The sequence below is a fragment of the Aspergillus luchuensis genome, chromosome 2 (assembly GCF_016861625.1).
Source record: "Aspergillus luchuensis IFO 4308 DNA, chromosome 2, nearly complete sequence".
NCBI lineage: Eukaryota > Fungi > Ascomycota > Eurotiomycetes > Eurotiales > Aspergillaceae > Aspergillus > Aspergillus luchuensis.
Genome location: NC_054850.1, coordinates 43,419 through 62,737, shown reverse-complemented (window position 1 = coordinate 62,737; position 19,319 = coordinate 43,419). Strand labels below are relative to the sequence as shown.

The window sequence follows — 19,319 nt, the reverse complement described above, 5'->3', positions numbered from 1 at the left end:
CGCATCAGCCGGGGTATGCTGGGTTAATTAGCACCTACTAGGCGTTCTTGTCGACTACGAGAAGAATGCTTACAGATAGGCAGGCTTTCTAGCTGTGGCCAGAAATCGAGCACCACGTTTTCGCCCATGATGAAAGTGTCCAAGAGGGACTGTGTCCTGGGATCGAGCAGCCCTGGGTCAATAGCGCGGTCCAGTCCAGAAAGTATGGTCGGCAACATATTAGGATCAGGGTCATAATCCCTCACCGCGTTGCCTTCTGCCTGCTGCTCACGGCGGCCCATCTCACCGCTATGTTCGGTCGGACGAGGGCTCCGTTCGGAAACTGGATGAGATAGCTCATTCGGCCCGGTAGCTTGAGCGTCGCCAGTGTCCATCGGGGAGACGAGGCGGGCCAGCTCGTGTCGCAAACCCTGCAAGATGACACTGTATTTCCAAGAAGGGGCGTTGCGAGCTGTTGCGTCGGCGAGGTGTGTCACTGCCGTCTCGGACAGTCTGTAGAGCGTGGGTTCATCCAAATCTGCATGCAAGGTGTGTTCCGGGCTCCGGACAAAGTCGAGACCAGCAGAAGGCAGACGGTTGCGTTTGACCTGGATCAGGTATAGATAGATGATTGATAAAGCATTGAATGCAATGTACTGTGAGTACCAAAATGCTGGGAACAATTCATCCTCGCGCACGAAGCTAAGTATCAATTCTAGGGCTTCTCGCGCTGCGGTAAGACAAAGATGCAGATGGTATCGGTAACTGCTTCGGTGTTCAGGCCACATTTGCCCATAATCCAATAATAGGAGAGGCCGTGTGATGAACATCAATGCATGATGACGAGCCAGCTGCAGAACTGTCAACTGGCGCCGAAAAACCGGAACCAAACTACTGGGTTGGATGACCCCTGAGAGAAAAGGAGGCAGCTCCGCTTGCCATTTCGCGATCTTGCCACACAGGCCTCGAATGGTCTCAACCTCCGTCCGATCGGAGAGGCCCGAGAGAACGTAAGGTTCCTTGGCCGCCTGGGTAAGAATCTGTGCCAAAGCCGCATGAAAGACTGGCGCATCCATTACACAGTCACGTCTCGACAACCGCCTTTCCCGCGTTGTTAGGTCTTCGTCATTGACGCGCGTGGGAAGATCTTCGTCCAAGTCTTCATCATGCCACAGTCGCGGTCGACCAAGGATCACACTGAGATACTTGTCCAGAGTGTAAGAGCACCATACAAGGCGCCGTTGACACTCCTGCTTCACCAGATCCTCCTCTTCTTCATGGTGCCTCCTCGCCCATCGATTGTGCAAACCAATGGCCATCATCAGCTGGACTGTTGTGCCAAACACGAACCACGCCTTCTGGGCTCGAGAGGAGCTCAGCAGATAAAGCACCATCAAAAAACGAGCTTGCACCGAGGCCAGAGTAGGGGCACCAGTCTCGAGCGACAGCAGATGCTCTGCCTGCGCGTAATAAAGCTCGCTGTTGCGCCAGCCATCCTCGTCGGCATCTCTCATTCGACCGTCCTCATCAACGCGGAACATGGCTGCAGTACTCAGGAGTAAGAGCAAGACGGCTTGGGATGCTACATCGAGCTGGCTGCCGATCCGGTTGCCCTCTGAATTCTCCTGGTACAAGCGCTGGACCAGGGTGTGAATGGTAGGCTGATGAAGCACGCGATATGTCGGTGCTGCAAACTCGAAATATCGGCGGATCAAGCTTTTGGCTCTGGCCTGGCTTGGCCAGACAAAATCTGATAACTGAACCTCGGGAACTACACGATCACCGTAGGAGAAGATGGAAACTGTTGCTGAGGCATCGGGATCCTGTGCCGGGGCAATAGGCTTGGAGGGACTGGCATGTAAGTCCTCCACGACCCTGCCCAGAAATGAATGTGCTGAGCTCGGACCCCAGTACTGACCGGTCCCGTCTACTGAGCCTCGTCGAACAGATGCATCGATGATAGAAGACTCGGGGAGTGTACCTGGCCCCGATGCAGGGCTGCTCTGCAGGCCTGGCTGGGAATGCTCGGTAACTGAGCGAAGGACAGAGGGAGACTGCAGGGGCTGGATCGCACCTGGAGCCGGATCTGGATTGCTGCGTGAGCTGCCGTGCTCCCGCAGAGGGCGATGGTTCTTGGGACGCGATGATGAGGGAGGAGGGCTGAGCGCCACACCCCGATTGTAGGCGGAGTCGTAGGTGCACGCCAAGTGACGGCGGGAGCAGGGACCACAGGGGATGTTGCCCGTACAAGCCTTCTTTTTGGCCTTGCAGGCATCGCAGGCGCGGGTCACCTTTCGGATCTTTCTCGTGCGCGTGGCGGGTGAGGCCTCCTCGCTGGCCGTCATTTCCGCTTGCTGTTGGAAATGCTCCGCACACAGCTTTAACGGGCGGATGTAAGTCGATAGTCAGCCTCAGAACCCGCACATATGCTCTTTCGGATCAGATAGTCGGATGCTGCAGCTCATGTGCTTGCCTGTAGGATGATCCAGGATGGTCCAGGTAGATTGACCGGCTATTACTGGGAGGGAAACCCGGTTCCCCGATCAGATCCGCCCGCTTGTTTCCTTTTTCCGCCACCATTTTCCGCTCTCGGCTGACTGGCAGCTGACTCATCCCGAGTTGCAAGAATGAGGAATCGGTGTCTATCAACAGTCCATAGCATTAGTTTTCTGGGGAGTAAGAGGAAGTAAATGGGCTGAAGTGTAAAAACTTCTGTATAAGCACAACCGATTTGTAGTATCAATGCTAGTAGTGCTGTCGAGTAGTGGTTCTACTAGCCTTGGATGAAGAGTTAATAGTACCAACTAGTAGTACTGGGAGCGGTTGTTATATATATTTCCGGTCCAGCGCGGCCAGGACTGATGGTAATGATACTTAGTAAGTACTAGTAGTGGCTGACGGTCATAATCTTCAGACTAGTACCCAAATAGACAGTAAGTAATGAGCCTTATGTAGGTTTTAATAGTAGCATATTGAATAACAGGATTATTTGCAATTGTTCATCTGTCAAGTGCTGCAAAGCAAAGCAAAGCAGTAGTAGATGAGGGGAAGGGAAGATGCCGACTGGGAAAGCCGTGAGTCCCGTGCTCTGATGCCTGAGGCTCTCATGGATCTCAAATGGTCTCCGCCTCCTCCACTTTTGGAGAAGCACATCACACCCAACACCCAACACAAAACACAACAATATCACCACCACCGCACCTCTCCTCCAATTGCAACAATTTATTTTTCTACTATCTACTATATCAAAGCCCACCCGCGAGTCCATATATCGCATGTACCACCAACACTGAATGCCTATGGATCCCAAGGCCCAGATGCTCGACGACCGGTCAACAGCTCTGCCTCCCCACCCTCCCGCACCAGAAAGATGTCTTCGTGCCGTACCCCGAATCGATCCACCAGATACACCCCAGGTTCCGAAGTGAACGTCATGCCGGCTTGAAGGAGGGTCGCATGGTTCCCTTTGTTCAGATAGGGGCTTTCGTGGGCTATCTCGCAACATCAGCATGAGCCCGATATCACAGACAAACCTTCAGGTCCCCCACACAGACCCTGGCGACTCACCTTTGATTCCAATTCCGTGCCCAACACGATGGGTGAAGGCCTCCCCGTACCCGGCGTCCGTGATCACCTCCCGGGCAGCAATATCGACGCTGGCAGCACTAGCGTCGACCCGGAACTGCCTGATGGATTGCGTTTGAGCTTCAAAGACAATGTCCCACACCTACAGCAGTCAGCCAATTGATCTCGCTTGTCCAGGTGAGGATCGGGGTTTACCTCCAGCTTGTCTCTCAAACGCGTCGGGGCGGGCATATCCGGTGTCGGTGGTTCAAGGAACGGCGGGAAAAAGGTTCGACAGATATCCGATGAGTACCCAAGGAGATGGGCGCTGACCTCGGGTCAGCAGTAGCTACAGTGAGACAGGCAACGATCCTGTGTATCGACTTACCCTACATCAATCAAAACAAAAGTCTCCGGCTCAAGCACCTTCGAACCGTTGGTGCCTCCATGTGGGTTGGCGGCATTCTCGTCTATCCTCCACGGTCAGTCTTGCACCTTTGCAGCGGTCGGACACCTACCAAACAAGACAATATCAAAGAATGGCTCCAACCCAGCCGAGCGAAGGGTATTGTCCAGGGCCCTTGCGATCTCACTCTCGGTTAGACCGGGGTAGAGGCCTACTTAGTGTCAGTCCGTCCATAGTGCGACCGAGTGGGGGATCACGAACATTTGCGCATCTGCCGTACGGCTTCCACGGTCCCGGTATTCACGGCGCGGAGAATTCCCACCTCAGTGTCGGATTTGATCTGCCGGACGCGCTCCACTTCTCCCATCAGCCCGACGATTTCGAACCCTGAGTGACCGAGACCCCGTTGGATAAAGTCCCTCATTTCCTCGTCCACCATGAGTCGCGGTGCTCGATCATGTGCCGAGAAGATGACAGAATCCTTCAACGTATCGTATGGGTTCCAGTGTTCCTCCCAAGGAATGATGTCGATCGGCTCGAGAAACGGCATGTTTAGCAGTCGGGCTCGCTCCGCCTCAAATGATGGGGCTAGGAATGTTGTCTTTGCGGTAACAAGGCCCGACGAGTGACGATAAGGCTGCACCACCATAAGAAATGGGCGTTCCTCCGGCTGAGCGATATTAGTAGACACAGGAGTTCTTGGGAAGAAAGAGCGCTCACCTCCCAGACCTCCCATTCCGGCTGGCTCACATTAGCATAGTATTTGAACGTATACCCCGGCTCCACGACAAAGGCGTCTGCCCCATCGGCGATCAGAGCCCTCGCGAGGCGGTTCCGGCGCTCATCGAACTCCTCAACTGAGATGGGCGCAGCGGTATCCAGAAAGTAGTACTCTGTTTCTCGAAGATTCTCAATTGAACATCGCTCGAAAGATTCATATGGTAGAACCGACGACGGTTGCTGGAAGGGGCTGAAGAGCGACAGCCTCTGCCTTCGAGTCAGACCCTGGCCGTCGACTCTGATGGCGACGCGTACTTACCGGGAAGAGCGCGTAGATGCTAAGCAGTAGTAGACCAGCGCTGGTAAAAAGGTGCAGAATAGACCTCCGGTATCGATGCGGTGGTTGACGGAGTAGCGGTCTTTCCCCCGCCAGTGGGAGAGACTCGGTCTGCTTGTTCAGCATGATTCTGCCGAGAGGGGGAAGAATAACAACAATTGTTTTAAGGGATCCAGACTATGAATTTATCGCCGTGCTTCTGCAGGAGTCGGGGGAGATCCGAGCGCCTGCAGGTCTGAAAAAGAGGGGAAGATGCGCTGAAAGGATGCCAGTTGGAGATTCCCCGCCCGGTTGGATTTCCCTTGATTGGATTCTCTCGCATCTCCCTTGGCGACTCGCAGGTTATCGCCGAATGTCGCGGTTGGTCCGCCATTCAGGCTGTTCTTTATTGGGCTTATCAGAAATGTTAGTCCAGTCTCTTGCGGGACAAACGAGGCTTGGATCGGCCGACAGACGGGACAGATAGGCAAGGACCAGCAGAGATAAATACACGCACCTCGTCATGGCTCGATTGAGTTGAGATTAGGAAAATGCTAGGCCAGTGAGGCAGACGCAGGGTTGACCGCTGAGATGGCTCGCAAAGAGGATCAAGACTCGTTACAGAGGACGGGAGCAGCTCAGCCTGCCAAACAGACACAGGTGCAGATATCACCGGACGCCGCCGAAGATGTCGCTCCAGATCAAGGCCGTCCAAAGACCTCCAAACTCTCGGTCTTACTGATGATTGTGTTCTCCGGTCTGGCCATTGGCTCCGACGGTTTCAACGCATCCATCATCGGCAACCTCGAATTGGTCATGGAGGTCATCTACCCAAAGGCTCTCACCACGGCTGTCGCATCTCGTTTGTCCAACGCCTTTATGGTAGGTATGATCATTGGCATGTTGTCCTTTGGATACTCGTCCGATAAATTGGGCCGCAAAACCGGCGCAGTCTTGACCACCGTCATCCTCGTTCTAGGGATCGCTTTGAGCGCGGGTGCTAGCGGAACAGATCGAGATGGAATGTTTTGGATGTTGATTATTGCGAGAGGCATCGCTGGCGTCGGCGCGGGTGGGTGAGTTCAATTGTTATCTCAAATACTCTTGCAATTGTTACTCATTCGTTCCCCAGGGAGTATCCGGTTGCCGGGGCTGGTGCTGCAGAAGCCACCGATGAAGATCTGGGTGTCCGAAACAAACGAGGCTTCATCTTTGCCATGATTGCTGACCTGTCGGCTTCCCTTGGGTTCGCCTTTGGTGCCCTAGTCCCTCTGCTGTTGCTTCTGTGCTTTCACCAGGAGGTCCGTCATTATGAAGCTGTCTGGCGGATTTCACTCGCGCTGGGGGTAATTCCTCCGCTCTCCATCTTTTGGTTTCGATACCGAATGGCTGTCAGCTCGGCTTATCGCAAGAGCGCGATGCAGAAGCAAACAGTGCCCTACTGGCTGGCACTAAAGCGTTATTGGCGTCCGTTGTTAGGCACGTGCGGCTCTTGGTTCATGTAAGTAATGCAGTATACGCTATTGTCCGTTGTGATTCTAATCCTATCTCCAGTTATAACTACATCTCGTACCCGTTTGGGCTATTTTCATCAACCATTGTCGGTCGCGTGAACCCGAGCTCCTCTCTCGCACTGACAATGGCCTGGGGCACGCTCATCAACTGTTTTTACATCCCCGGGGCATTCATCGGGGGCTTCCTGTCCGACCGGGTTGGGCGGCGGCGGACCATGGCGCTCGGGTACTTTCTCCAGGCTGCCCTGGGCTTTATCCTGGGTGGTGCGCTGGGACCCATCGAAAAGTCGCTGCCACTCTTTATTGTGCTCTATGGCGTTTTCCTTACGCTCGGAGAGGTGGGTCCCGGATCGACGATTGTTGTGACAGCCAGTGAAAGTTTCCCGACCGCGATACGCGGGCATGCCGTGGGATTTGCAGCGGCATGGAGCAAGGCGGGGGCAGCCATTGGGACGGCGGTTTTCAAGCCTATCCTGGCTAGCTGGGGAGACGATGAGTTTCGCGGCACGCAGGCCGTGTTTCTCATTGGCTCCGGGTTCGCCGTCCTAGGGGGGCTCTTGGCCTGGTTTGTGTTCCAGGATGTGGATCACGCACTGGACAATGAGGACCAGGCTTGGAAGGACTATCTCGCTGTTAATGGCTATGGGGATGTGCAGTGGGGCATTGCAAGTAGCTCAGCGCATGAGCCGGAACCAAAGGCAGCGCAGACGTAGTCTCGGGGACTCCGTAGTTATTATAGAGTTGTCGGTTTGCAGGTATGCTGCCGAGCAGTACTCGGAAGTAGCCCATCATGATTGTATATTCTCTAGCATCTTAAGCATCCGGGGGAACCTCGTATTGTTCAGCTTCAACGAGGGCATTGCCGTCGCTTAATCATTTCAAATCCAGTCGAAAGGGAGTGCGATTGGGTGCCGCAAGCCTGCCCTTAATCTTGAGGGCATATGTTGCCGTTGTAGACCCAGAGGCTCGAACTTAGCTTCATGCAGGAACTGACTGGGTTAGGTCAGGCCATATGGGTCATCGCGTGCGGTGAAAGTAGCCGACGGTGCGCAGCATCTCAGGTCATCTATATGCGTTCAAAAGGAATGTAAGACTAGAAACTTGCACACAATGGTCTCGATACGTTCCAGTAGGCACATGGCAGATAAAGTCATATTCAAAATAATATCATCGTCTGCAAATATTCATTACAACCTCTTTCTGGCTTTCCCCACAGATGGAGATCGACGGCGCAGATTCCCTCGGCAATTTAGCCCTGATCGAGAACGACAGAGCCACGAAGAACGACCATTACGACGCGGGGCAAGGATCGTCTCCCAATCGCGATGGCAGTACCAATGTGATAGTATTGAGGCTGACAGCGAAGGCAACATGACCCTCGGCAGTAACTGCCTCGCGCAGCTCTCTAACCCCTCGTATCCTGTATTTCGGTCGCGATGGCATATTTAGAACGCTAGTTCCATCAAGATCACATCAGTAGGTGGGAAAATCAACCAGCACGCTCGTTTTCATACCTCAGTGCTTCGTGATTACCTTTATTGACAAACGAGCGAGATACATCTCGCCAGAGCCAGAGAATTCATGCATATAAAGAGCAGCTTGTATCCCATGAAGTCTTTAGTTCCCAGCAGAGCTTACCTTCTACATTGACAACACAAGTTCTCTCTAGTCATCACTCTGCCATACATCTTCAGCCGTGTCTGTCACTGCTGGAACGTGGACGCTCGCAAGAACCACCAGCGAAGCGGTCGAGTCCTTCTTCGGACTACATGAAGAAGGTAATGAAGCCATCTTCGAAGATTACCGTGAGCTGGTGGACCGCAAGCACTTCGCCCCAGGGGGGAAGTATCACTGTAAGTATCTCAAACCCCTGCACACGATTCTCACCCCATTGACAGACACTAGCCATCGTCAAGCTATTCATGCGATACGAAGGCCAGGAGCCTGACGACCAGCGTCATGCCATGGGCACGGGATGGCTTGTTCGCGATGACACCCTCGTGACCGCTGGTCACTGTGCCTTTGACTGGAGCCAGAACGATGGAAAAGGGTTCGGTCGGGCGATCGAGGTTAAAGCGTACATTGGCTACAACGGCAAAAGGTCTATCAATGACCCCGACGTCCAGTTCCGGCACGGCGTCCAGATCGTGACTACCGAAGGATGGCTTCAATCTGGGGTGAATCGCCATCACGACGTGGCTTTTATCCGGCTCGATCGGCCCTAAAATGTCACTACCCTTTTCAAGCCGACTGAGACCCCATTGATCAGTAAGGATATCATTGGCGTAGTGGGATATCCCGGTGACATGCAGATGGATGGAGAGTTTGGCGCGCAGATGTATGAAGAATTCAAGACTGTCAAATGGGATCGGCGCAAGGCAGCGAACCAGATGCTGGAGTATCGCATCGATACATACAAAGGTGCAATGCAAAGCTGATATTATCCATTCTACCTGCTAACTCTCATCTTAGGTCAATCAGGGTCTCCAGTCCTTGTGCAGAACCGGCCTCTGACCTCCATCGGCGCTCATGTCTACGGGGGAGCTGGAAACAACTCGGCCAGCCCCATTGGAGGAGAGTATGGGAATCCATACCATGAGTACATTTCCGTTCTCCAGAGACAGTATCCTATCCAGACTACTAAAGCCGGCACCAAGTACGTCCGTGTGGGCGGGAACAGCATGGACAGGAAGTCGGATGCAGAGGACGGCTTCTGGGACGACCTGAAGGATGTGCTCAAAGTCGGCGCACCAATGGTCTCGGGCGCCCTGCAGATGGTCAGTCCATTCTTGGGTCCTATCGGAGAACCGATTGCCGCTCTAGCTGGCACTGCCATCTCCATGGCCGCCAAACGGAGTGTCGAGAGTGGGCTTACTGATGCCCATCCGGGTGAATTTGCTCAGTCTCGGACGGCCGAAGAAGCCATTCTGTCCGAGGCTGCGCTGCAGGTCTTCTTGCGGGCGGATGCCGACCGTATGAAACAACTCGGTATCAGCATACGGATTATGGAGGGAGTACAAGAAGGCAGCTGCAGATGTTGATATCGTGGCGCCTACGATCTTACCGGCCATTTTGCCGGCGGCGTTGCATCTCTCGCAAGATATCTATACCCAAAAGGGTGCAGAGGCAGATAGGGAATCATTCCATCCAACATCGTACGGTCGGCGGGAGCCGATCCGCCTCCCAAGGGATTTTCGAGATGACTCTTTCACGCACTACCTGCTCAAGTCGGTGGAGCGCGAGACGGTGGATGAGATCTTCTGGGGCATGTTGGGTTCAGTGCTGTCGGCTGCCTCCAAGGGGGCGAATGCCGTTCAAACTGGACTATCTGTCATTAGCAAGATGGTGCCGACGACTGAGGCTGCCTTTGAACAGCCAATGGACCCGTACCTGAAGCTGAAGGTCTTGGGCTGTCGTGTCCTGCTCGCCGGGGCGACTCTGCAAGTGCTCCGCAATACGCCACCGGAGCAGCTCGAGACAGAGGACTTCTTCACCCGCATCCAATTTATCGTGCAGAAGATCGGGCCTGCGGTGATGAAGTATGCACCTGTGGTGGTCTCGGCGGTTCGTCCAGTTCTCACGCCTATTATTCAGCCTCCAGCAGGGACTACTTCTCTTGCTGCATCCTCGTCGTCGACCCAGGGCAGCAGATCTTTCTCGACAGCAGGTCAGTCGACCCTGGAGGTGCCAGGAGGAGGCGTCGGTGGGCTGAAGAAACGACCGAGTCAGACCTTCTTCGACAAGGTGATGGGCACAGCCAATGGTAAGATTTTTGCCTTTTTCACGATGGTTAGGAATGAACTGAAAATAAAGTAGGATTTAGAGTGCAAGCTGCTCCTGCGTGAGCGTGTTTCCGAGAGCCAGGATGCGACCGAGGCTAGTGGATCCAATCAAGATGGGTTGATGTGGACCAGTATGAATGACGCTTGAAGAGTCATATAGACCTTCTGTGTGTAGACTGTGGAACGCAGTGCCCGGAATTCACTGAACTTCCATCCACTCTCGCAGGATATTTCGATGGTGATGAAATCATTCGCCAACATCCCATCCTTGGGCTGCAAGGAGTAATACTCTTGGAAGAGATTCTAAGAAATGTTCTACGGCAGTCATGGGTAAGACGGGTATTTTATGAATATATGTATTGTCTTTATCATCAATCATACAGGATCTATCTTCCTTCTGTGCCATGCTAAGTCTGGAGAGATCCGAGAATGTACACGTCTCCGACAAGGCTCAGCTTTTCAGATGAACTTTTCCTCAGTTCATTATCTCCTTGCAACCCACCACTGCATAACAGTCTGTCATCTACTTCCGAAAAGGCACCGGACTAGGCAAGGCAGTCGGGGTGTTGTCGCGGGATCGCGTCTGCACCAGATGCTCAAAAGATGGCGCATACTCGACCCGCGGGGTGAAAGGGTCAAAGTCCCAGAGGTAGCCCAGGGTGCGCAGGATCGACGAGGCAGAGTAGGACACGGTGTCGCCGGTGATGCTAGTGCCCTTTTGCTCGACATATCCCTTACCCACCCAGGGGGAGATCAGGAGAGTGGGGATACGACCACCCAAACGGTTGAAGTTGAAGGTATAGTCCTTGCCATTCGGGGTGGTTGCCGTGTAGGTGAGGTTGTCAGGCCGGGGAGCCAGGGGCGGAGGCACATGATCATGGAAACCACCAGTCTCGTCAAAGCTGAGGATGAAGAGGGTCTCATTCCACTGGGGACCGGCGCGCAGAGCGTCGTAGACGTTCTTGATCAGCTTCTCGCCGTCGGAGATCAGACCGCTGGGGTGCATAGAGTTGGTGCCGACACCGCAGCACGAGGGGTTAACGTAGCTGAATTCCGGCAGGGCACCAGCGGCGGCATCCGTGTAGAACGTCTCCAGGGCCTTGACCTTGTTGGTGTTGTTGGAGGTGTAGGTCCAGTTGTAGAACTCAGCATCGGGACCCGTGCCACCAGCCGTGTCCCAGTAGTTGATCCAGGAGTGGCCGGTCTCAGTCAGCTGCTGGAAGATGGAACGCTGCGGAAAGGCGTGATTGTCAAAGGCCTCGTCGTTGGTTCCGTGACCATACTAGGTACCCGAGGTGAGAGCAGCCCGGTTGGGGTTTGTTGGCTGCATCTGAGTTAGCAATTTCCCATTTACAGCTCACAAATGGAAAGGAGATACGTACGCCAGGCACATCCGAGTGCCAATGGTTGAAAACGACAAAGTTCTGGACGAGCTCGGTGAGCACAGGCACCTGTTGCTCGGTGTAGTAGTTCATGACCTGCACGGACAGCTCAGTGCGGTTGGCATCGGCGCTGTACAGGCGCAGTTGTTCGGTGACGAACCCCTGCTGGGAGGGGGTCAGCTTGCCCTGGGCGATGGCCGCATTGTCGGGAGTGAAGGTGCCATAGAACTCGATGTTGTTGCCATAGACCGCATGGTCCGGATCATCGGTGACTGAGTCATAGTCTCTGGCTGCACTGCAGACGGTGCCCTGGGAGAGATCGGTGATGTTGTAGGGGTTGCAGAAGGGGCCGTTATTGATAGGGTTCTCCAAGCCCTTGATGGTCTGACCTCCCAACAGGTTGTCCACGGAGCGGTTTTCCATGACCAGAACGACAACATTCTTGATCTTGGACTTGAGATTCTGGATGGTGGAGTCGGAGTGAGCCTGATGGCTAGGGTTTGCCGGGATGGCCGAGGCAGCGGCAGCAAAGGCCAGCAGACCGACCAGCGCACTGGGATGCATGGTGAGCCAGTTGGAGATTAAGGTACAGATGGGAGAGGCAGAATGCAATTTCCTGGTGATAATACAAGCCACTGGCAAGATGGTCGAGGGGCAGCCTTCTTATAGCATCTTTAGGGTGGATATAGAGCTGTCACTCGGACAGGTTTTCTCCTCATCCCTCCCCCTGCAGGGTCTGCACGTGGTGGTGTCAAGTGGTCGAGAATCCATCTATTTTGATTAAAAGAGTCCATCTCATGAGTTAAGCGAGCCATTCGCATGGACTCCATTATCCATTATTCACCACCCCTCTTACCCATCGGCAGGAACACGAAGCACGGGTGTAGCTCCAATGGCATTGATCTGCAGGGGCACGAGGCACGGGGTCGGAGGGTATTTCGAAGGGGTCTCCCCACATCTGAAGACACAACCTATCTACTTACTACCAAATACTACCTTGACTGTTCAGGGTGGCCGAGGCTTGTCCTACCGTCCGTCTTCATTGCTTGCCGATGCACGATCATCGGGGATCGACAGCCCCCGTGCGTGGTCACTTTCGCATGATTGGCTGCTAGCGGCCACCCGGGATAATTACTGGTACTTTGACTGGGCAGTACTCCATACGATGTGGTGGTGTTACATGAGAACATGTCAAGCAATCATGCCAGAAGAAATTCCTTTGTACCTGGAATCTATAGATTGGAAAAGCAGAAAGGTGCTTAAGAGAGTAAGGGCACAGCCGTGGAATGAAAAAGGTCAGGAGGAATCCGGCGATCGGTAGCTTCCGGGCCGCTCCGATACAACACACACACACACAAAGAGCAGAACAGGAACAGGAATAGGAACAGGAAGGATAGTAAGGGTTATGGAAGTAACAATAAGTTTACAATAGAGTGTCAAGTCACAGTGAACAGCCATGACATATTATCGGATGATGGGATGGTCCTCGCATTGACACCCCAGGGGGCAAGGCCACAAGGCCATAAGGCAGCAAGGCGATAAGGCGATAAGGCATAGGTAATATGATGCCTGACTGCCTGACTGCCTCGGGATATATAATTTCGATGGCATATTTTCACTGTATGCGGATTCTTTGATGGTGATGTGATAATCTCGTTCCAGCTGCCTCAGTAATACACATCAATGTAGTCATCCACATTTACCCCCCTCCTCCATCATGAAATGAACTTTTTTGGTCCCGTTCTATCCTAACTGGTCCCTTCCTCATCGCATCCGCGCACCGCATTGGGAATAGTACCCTCACCCGGATTATCCATCCACCTGATATTGCAAACCACAGGAGGGCCCTTATAAAAATCATTGCGCAGTCGCAAACATGGCGACGGTACCATTTCTCGAATTTACAAGTGAACCCTCCACTTGGTATCATCCACCATGACCGTGTCACCCAACCCATTACCTCGCGACCCCGTTCCCGGTTATGTCGTGACCTATCGCGGCAACGTCGTGGAAAACAGACACCAAGTCCATGCCGCCGTCACCGATGCCACGGGTCGCATCATCTATGCCGTGGGAAATCCCACGCGTGTCACTTTGGCCCGCTCGGCTGCGAAACCTGCCCAAGCCCTGGCAGTTCTGGAAACCGGCGCCCTAGAAAAGTTTGACTTCGACGAAGCAGATCTGGCGCTGATGTGCGCCTCCCACAGCAGTGAAGATCGCCATCTTGCCCGTGCCCGCGCCATGCTGGCCAAAGTTGACCTGCAGGAAGAGAACTTGCGTTGTGGGGGTCATGCGGCCCTGTCGGAGTCCGTCAATCGAGCATGGATCAAGCGGGATTGGACGCCGACGGCCATCGCAAACAATTGCTCAGGCAAACACGCCGGCATGCTTGCCGGTGCAAAAGCTCTGGGAGCGCCTCCTGCAGAGTACCACTGCATCAATCATCCTCTACAGCAGCAAGTTACGCACGCCGTCGAGGAGCTGGCGGGCCTGCCCTCAGATCGTGTCCAATGGGCCATCGATGGCTGTAACCTGCCCGCTCCCGCGCTACCCCTGCAGAATTTAGCCAGCATTTACGCCCGCATCGCCAATGCGGCCAATGCAGCCCCTACAGATCACCCGTCTCCACGGGAACAGGCGCTAGCTCGCATCTTTCGAGCGATGGCAGGCCATCCAGAACTGGTCGGGGGAGATGGTCGGTTCTGCACCGAGCTCATGCAGGCATTTGAAGGAGTGTTGATTGGTAAGGTGGGAGCGGACGGCTGTTATGCTATTGGAGTGCGTGCTTCAGGCTACACCCAGCAACTGGGGATTAGCGGGGCTTTGGGTATTGCGGTCAAGATTGAGGATGGCAACCGGGAGGTACTTTATGCCGCTGTGGTCGAGATCTTGCGCCAACTCCAGATCGGCACTCCCGCGCAGCTGCAGTCGCTGGAGGTATTTCATCAACCCGAGATCCGAAACACTGCCGGCGTGGTGACGGGGCACACCTCGCACCAGTTTCAGATAAGCTCGGTATAGTTACTAGTAGGAGGGAAGTTGCATATCATGGATTCATCTTTCAATACAGAAGATGAGGGATTGATCTGTGGGGGAAGGCCACCTACAAAGCCTCAAGGCGTGGAAAAGGATACCTACTATAGCCCTTGAAGGTACTACATAGAAGAAACATATTACTAGTAGAAACTACTGCTACGAGTAGTAGATAATTAAATATCCTGTTTGTACTACGTATCATCTTCACGCTGACATCGATATATATATTGGTTCGGAGGTTTCAGATAGTACTATCCAGATGCGATGCTACTGCCATTAAATCGCAACAAATGTCAATCCGAGTGCGGCAAACTGATGACGGAGGTCTCTGATGACAGACAACAAGATAAGATGACATATTGCCTCGCTGTCATGCAGATAGCGGCTTCCAGAAGGATTCCCTGCCTTATCGCAAAGGTAAATGCTACCCTCGGGTGGACCTTCTCCGGCAGTTGGGCTTATCGTGGGAGTCAACACCGATATCGGGGGCCAAGCCCTTTATCAATCATCATTCTATCAGTTTCCGTCTACTAGTCTATGGACCCTGAATCCCTTCTAGCTGGATAGACTAGTAATCTTCCCATGTCAACTCCATGTGGAGAAACTTTGATAAGACCATGTGGAGGAGATAACAAGCCTCCACAGAACAAGACCATCTCCCACTGCAATCACGGCTGGGTTCCGAACAGACCCGCGTGCCAGCACAAACATGGTGGCATATAAATTGCTGCATCCAGGCAAGACAAATTGTAGAAGAAGCCAGGAGCTATCATCTCATCAATCTGCATTATGCCTCTCAAGCCCTTTCTCTTCTCCGCACTGGCCACTTTCGCCTCGGCCTCTCCGCTGCTCTATACGCGGACGACCAATGAGACTTTCGTCTTCACCAATGCCAATGGCCTCAACTTCACCCAGATGAACACCACCCTGCCGAACGTGACCATCTTTGCAACGGGTAGGTGGACTGAGTTCGATTCCGGGATTGCGACCGATAGCTAACCTCAGCTCACAGGTGGTACCATTGCCGGTTCTGACTCCAGCTCAACAGCCACGACCGGCTACACCTCTGGAGCAGTCGGTGTCCTGTCCCTCATCGATGCAGTCCCGTCCATGTTGGACGTGGCCAACGTTGCCGGTGTGCAGGTGGCCAACGTGGGAAGCGAGGATATTACCTCTGACATCTTGATTTCCATGTCCAAGAAGCTGAACCGCGTCGTGTGTGAGGATCCGACCATGGCCGGCGCCGTCATCACCCACGGCACAGACACCCTCGAGGAAACTGCCTTCTTTCTGGATGCCACCGTCAACTGCGGCAAGCCGATTGTCATTGTGGGTGCTATGCGCCCGTCCACGGCCATTTCGGCTGACGGACCCTTCAACCTCCTTGAAGCTGTGACGGTGGCTGCCTCTACTTCGGCGCGCGATCGCGGTGCCATGGTCGTCATGAACGATCGTATTGCCTCGGCCTACTACGTGACCAAGACTAATGCAAACACCATGGACACCTTCAAGGCCATGGAGATGGGCTATCTCGGCGAGATGATCTCGAACACCCCTTTCTTCTTCTATCCGCCCGTCAAGCCAACCGGCAAGGTGACCTTTGACATTGCCAACGTGACTGAAATCCCCCGTGTGGACATCCTGTTCTCCTATGAGGACATGCACAACGACACCCTGTATAATGCAATCTCTAGTGGTGCCCAGGGAATTGTGGTAAGTGATATTGCTCGATATGTCGGTGAAGCGTGAAAGGGATGCTGATGAAACTAGGTTGCTGGTGCCGGTGCTGGAGGCGTCACGACCTCCTTCAACAAGGCTATCGAGGACGTAATCAACCGTCTGGAGATCCCCGTCGTGCAGAGTATGCGCACTGTCAACGGGGAAGTGCCGCTGTCGGACGTGAGCAGCGACACGGCTACCCACATCGCCAGCGGATATCTGAACCCGCAGAAGTCGCGCATTCTGCTGGGATTGCTGCTATCTCAGGGAAAGAATATCACAGAGATTGCGGACGTTTTTGCTTTGGGCACGGATGCATAGGTATCGATGGGAACATTGTATATAATAATGACCGCATGTAATGATCATGATAGATTGCAATAGAAAGTGACTGTATGTATATCAGCAAAGGTCACCGAGCGCTTTCCCCAGAGCTTCGTAAATAACTCTATCCTACCGACGACAATTCTTGATCTCTTATCTCTTCGCCCCCTCGTATTCAGGGCGTCGGACATGCAGGGTGCGTTGCGCCCGAAGGATCCGAGGACAAAGTGACACGAGCCAAAGGCTGATCCTTGCATACCGTAGGGCACCTCACGTTCATTGCCGGTGGTTTTTTGTGTCGAGCACAGGGTCAGGTAGGACCCAGCCTTGTGGTACTCTGTGGGACAAACAGATGTAGCCCACCTACCGAAGGGATTTCGCAAGGATCGTCACTATTTACTTTAATATTGATCAGACGCACCACGCAAAGGCTATCCAGAGATCCCTTGCGAGTTGATCTGGACCATAATCCTGTTTCAGAGAGTAATAATGAAGCATAAATGGTATACCCAAGCCTTAAAAATGTCGTAAGCTGGGATCTTACTTTCGGTGTAGATAGAGGGGTTAGGTGGTATTGGGGCGACTAGTCTTTCTGCTTACAACCCATGCGAGACACTTCACTTGGGTTTACAGAGATTGCCGATCAGGCGTGACAGGATATAAGGCACGATGATCAATTGGCATGTCGTCCGCGGACCTGGAGGGGGCGAAAACCCTTAGTTGATCGGTATGATTCGCGGAACTCCCGGGGTCTTCACGGCTTTCGATAATGCGGGATCAGATTCTCTCAGCCTCGTTTATGCAAGTGAGATCCCGAAGGGCTCTCTTGCACCTTAGCTCTCTGACACTCCCATTCCTTGCTCGCCTGCAATAGATTCTATAGGCTGATTTGTAAACCCCTTAGCTCGGGATGGGCTGTTTGATTGTGGCACGAGGTCTCGTCAAGTAATCGTAGCCTGCTGAAAGAGGCCGCTGATGATGATACAGGGCAATCTATTTAAAGAATGGAAAGATATCCTTGATCGATCATCACACAGGTCTGTTAATTATATTAATTTGGGGATCAGTTCGAGCCCATCGTCGATAATTATCCTCCGAAGATTCTGCCACTGCATCATGGAGCCAGGCAAGACCGGGTTTCGCACGGTCGCAGAACCGCATCCAACACATCTAGTCGAGGGAGGGGTAGGCCTAACCATCCGTCTGTTGTGCGAATCAGGAGTGACTGATTAATCATTGTGTAACTACAGAGTCTAAATCAGAAGGTGACGGTGGATGACCTTCGTCGCGCAGTGCCCGACTACTGCTTCACGCCGTCCCTGTTCTGGTCTTGCTTTTACCTGTTGCGGGACCTGGCATACACGGGGATCCTACTGACCGCACTGCACCAGCTGCTACAAACCAGCGCAGTCCAAAATTCGTCACTGCTCTACTACCTCACGGTCAATGTGTATGGAGTATGTCAAGGCATTGTTTGGACGGGACTCTGGGTGATTGCACACGACTGTGGCCACAGCGGCTTCTCACGCTGGAGTGTGGTGAATGACAGCGTCGGATTCGTCCTGCACTCCTTTCTCCTCGCCCCCTACTTCTCCTGGAAATCAACTCATCGGCGACACCATATCTATGCCAATCATATTGAAAAGGACCTAAACTATGTGCCGCCTCTGCGCCAGTCCTACGCCGACAAGATCGGCCAGGCGGTCGAGGTGCTCGAGGATATAGGACAGGATGCGCCCTTCGTCCTTTTCCTTCGCATTTTGCTGCAGCAGACCATCGGCTGGAACTGGTATATCCTAACCAACATCACCTGCCCTCCTACAGCTGTTCCCAAGAAAGGTATGTTGATTTGGCGTCACAGCCATTTCGATCCCCAAGGGGCATTGTTCTATCCCTCCGAGTGGCTGTCCATTGTGCTGTCGGATGTGGGCTGCTTCACTGTGATCGCCGGCCTTTATCAGCTTTATCAGCAGTTGGGTTCGTTCGAGACGCTGTTTTGGGTTTATATTGTGCCGTGGACATGGGTGAACCACTGGGTCGGTATGTGCAACCCTCCCCTTTCCCTGACAAATGAGGTTATCTGACAAGATCTGTGTGAGTGTTTAGTGATGATCACGTATCTGCATCATACCCACCCATCGGTGCCCAAATACACCCATGAATCGTGGAGCTTCCTGCGTGGCGCAACCGCGACCATGGACCGCGACTTTGGCATCATTGGGACGCATTTCTTCCATCATATCTCAACCGACCACGTCACTCATCACTTATTCTCACGCATCCCGCACTATTATAGCCCTATAGCTAGCAAGGCAATCATCCCGCTACTGGGGCAGCACTACCACGGACGGGGTGCATTCAATTACCAGGAGCTGCAGACGGCCTTCAGTCGGTGCCAGTGGGTGGAAGAGGACCCTGGAAAGGACGTAGCCTTTGGTTTACGGGCAGTGGAGACGTTAAACAACAGGGACGCGAAGAACACAGGGTTGTGGTATCGTGGGGGACGCAGCCCCTTGCCAGAGTTTAAGATGCGCGAAGCCAAATCATTCTAAGGACCAAGGCGCAGAATCCATGGTA

General features: G+C 53.4%; 9 protein-coding genes across 9 annotated transcripts; 5 read left to right on the top strand and 4 right to left on the bottom strand.

The window, feature by feature from the left end:
• Window positions 1-4: 4 nt before the first annotated feature.
• On the bottom strand, window positions 5-2,324 carry AKAW2_20027S (uncharacterized protein; the record flags this gene model as incomplete). The annotated part of the gene is made up of 2 exons (XM_041684695.1): window positions 5-18; window positions 74-2,324. 2 exons carry the CDS (start codon window positions 2,322-2,324, stop codon window positions 5-7), a joined length of 2,265 nt encoding a protein of 754 aa, XP_041538853.1.
• A 952-nt stretch (window positions 2,325-3,276) lies between these two features.
• On the bottom strand, window positions 3,277-5,132 carry AKAW2_20026S (M24 family metallopeptidase; the record flags this gene model as incomplete). The annotated part of the gene is made up of 8 exons (XM_041684694.1): window positions 3,277-3,470; window positions 3,547-3,706; window positions 3,760-3,871; window positions 3,932-4,013; window positions 4,062-4,160; window positions 4,211-4,619; window positions 4,670-4,936; window positions 4,989-5,132. The coding sequence occupies 8 exons, from the start codon at window positions 5,130-5,132 to the stop codon at window positions 3,277-3,279; spliced, it is 1,467 nt and encodes a 488-aa protein (XP_041538852.1).
• Window positions 5,133-5,576: 444 nt separating this feature from the next.
• Window positions 5,577-7,212, top strand: AKAW2_20025A (uncharacterized protein; the record flags this gene model as incomplete). The annotated part of the gene is made up of 3 exons (XM_041684693.1): window positions 5,577-6,061; window positions 6,118-6,486; window positions 6,540-7,212. 3 exons carry the CDS (start codon window positions 5,577-5,579, stop codon window positions 7,210-7,212), a joined length of 1,527 nt encoding a protein of 508 aa, XP_041538851.1.
• A 503-nt stretch (window positions 7,213-7,715) lies between these two features.
• Window positions 7,716-10,429, top strand: AKAW2_20024A (trypsin-like serine peptidase; the record flags this gene model as incomplete). The annotated part of the gene is made up of 7 exons (XM_041684692.1): window positions 7,716-7,838; window positions 8,169-8,352; window positions 8,405-8,676; window positions 8,746-8,920; window positions 8,972-9,472; window positions 9,528-10,262; window positions 10,323-10,429. 7 exons carry the CDS (start codon window positions 7,716-7,718, stop codon window positions 10,427-10,429), a joined length of 2,097 nt encoding a protein of 698 aa, XP_041538850.1.
• Window positions 10,430-10,804: 375 nt separating this feature from the next.
• AKAW2_20023S (uncharacterized protein) lies at window positions 10,805-11,287 on the bottom strand (the record flags this gene model as incomplete). Its single annotated transcript, XM_041684690.1, has 1 exon — window positions 10,805-11,287. The coding sequence occupies one exon, from the start codon at window positions 11,285-11,287 to the stop codon at window positions 10,805-10,807; it is 483 nt and encodes a 160-aa protein (XP_041538849.1).
• Window positions 11,288-11,563: 276 nt separating this feature from the next.
• Window positions 11,564-12,227, bottom strand: AKAW2_20022S (uncharacterized protein; the record flags this gene model as incomplete). The annotated part of the gene is made up of 2 exons (XM_041684689.1): window positions 11,564-11,605; window positions 11,664-12,227. The coding sequence occupies 2 exons, from the start codon at window positions 12,225-12,227 to the stop codon at window positions 11,564-11,566; spliced, it is 606 nt and encodes a 201-aa protein (XP_041538848.1).
• A 1,371-nt stretch (window positions 12,228-13,598) lies between these two features.
• On the top strand, window positions 13,599-14,684 carry AKAW2_20021A (asparaginase; the record flags this gene model as incomplete). The annotated part of the gene is made up of 1 exon (XM_041684688.1): window positions 13,599-14,684. One exon carries the CDS (start codon window positions 13,599-13,601, stop codon window positions 14,682-14,684), a length of 1,086 nt encoding a protein of 361 aa, XP_041538847.1.
• Window positions 14,685-15,614: 930 nt separating this feature from the next.
• AKAW2_20020A (asparaginase ahrA) lies at window positions 15,615-16,739 on the top strand (the record flags this gene model as incomplete). Its single annotated transcript, XM_041684687.1, has 3 exons — window positions 15,615-15,654; window positions 15,712-16,412; window positions 16,470-16,739. The coding sequence occupies 3 exons, from the start codon at window positions 15,615-15,617 to the stop codon at window positions 16,737-16,739; spliced, it is 1,011 nt and encodes a 336-aa protein (XP_041538846.1).
• A 1,119-nt stretch (window positions 16,740-17,858) lies between these two features.
• On the top strand, window positions 17,859-19,294 carry AKAW2_20019A (uncharacterized protein; the record flags this gene model as incomplete). The annotated part of the gene is made up of 3 exons (XM_041684686.1): window positions 17,859-17,927; window positions 17,993-18,782; window positions 18,849-19,294. The coding sequence occupies 3 exons, from the start codon at window positions 17,859-17,861 to the stop codon at window positions 19,292-19,294; spliced, it is 1,305 nt and encodes a 434-aa protein (XP_041538845.1).
• Between the last annotated feature and the right edge of the window lie 25 nt (window positions 19,295-19,319).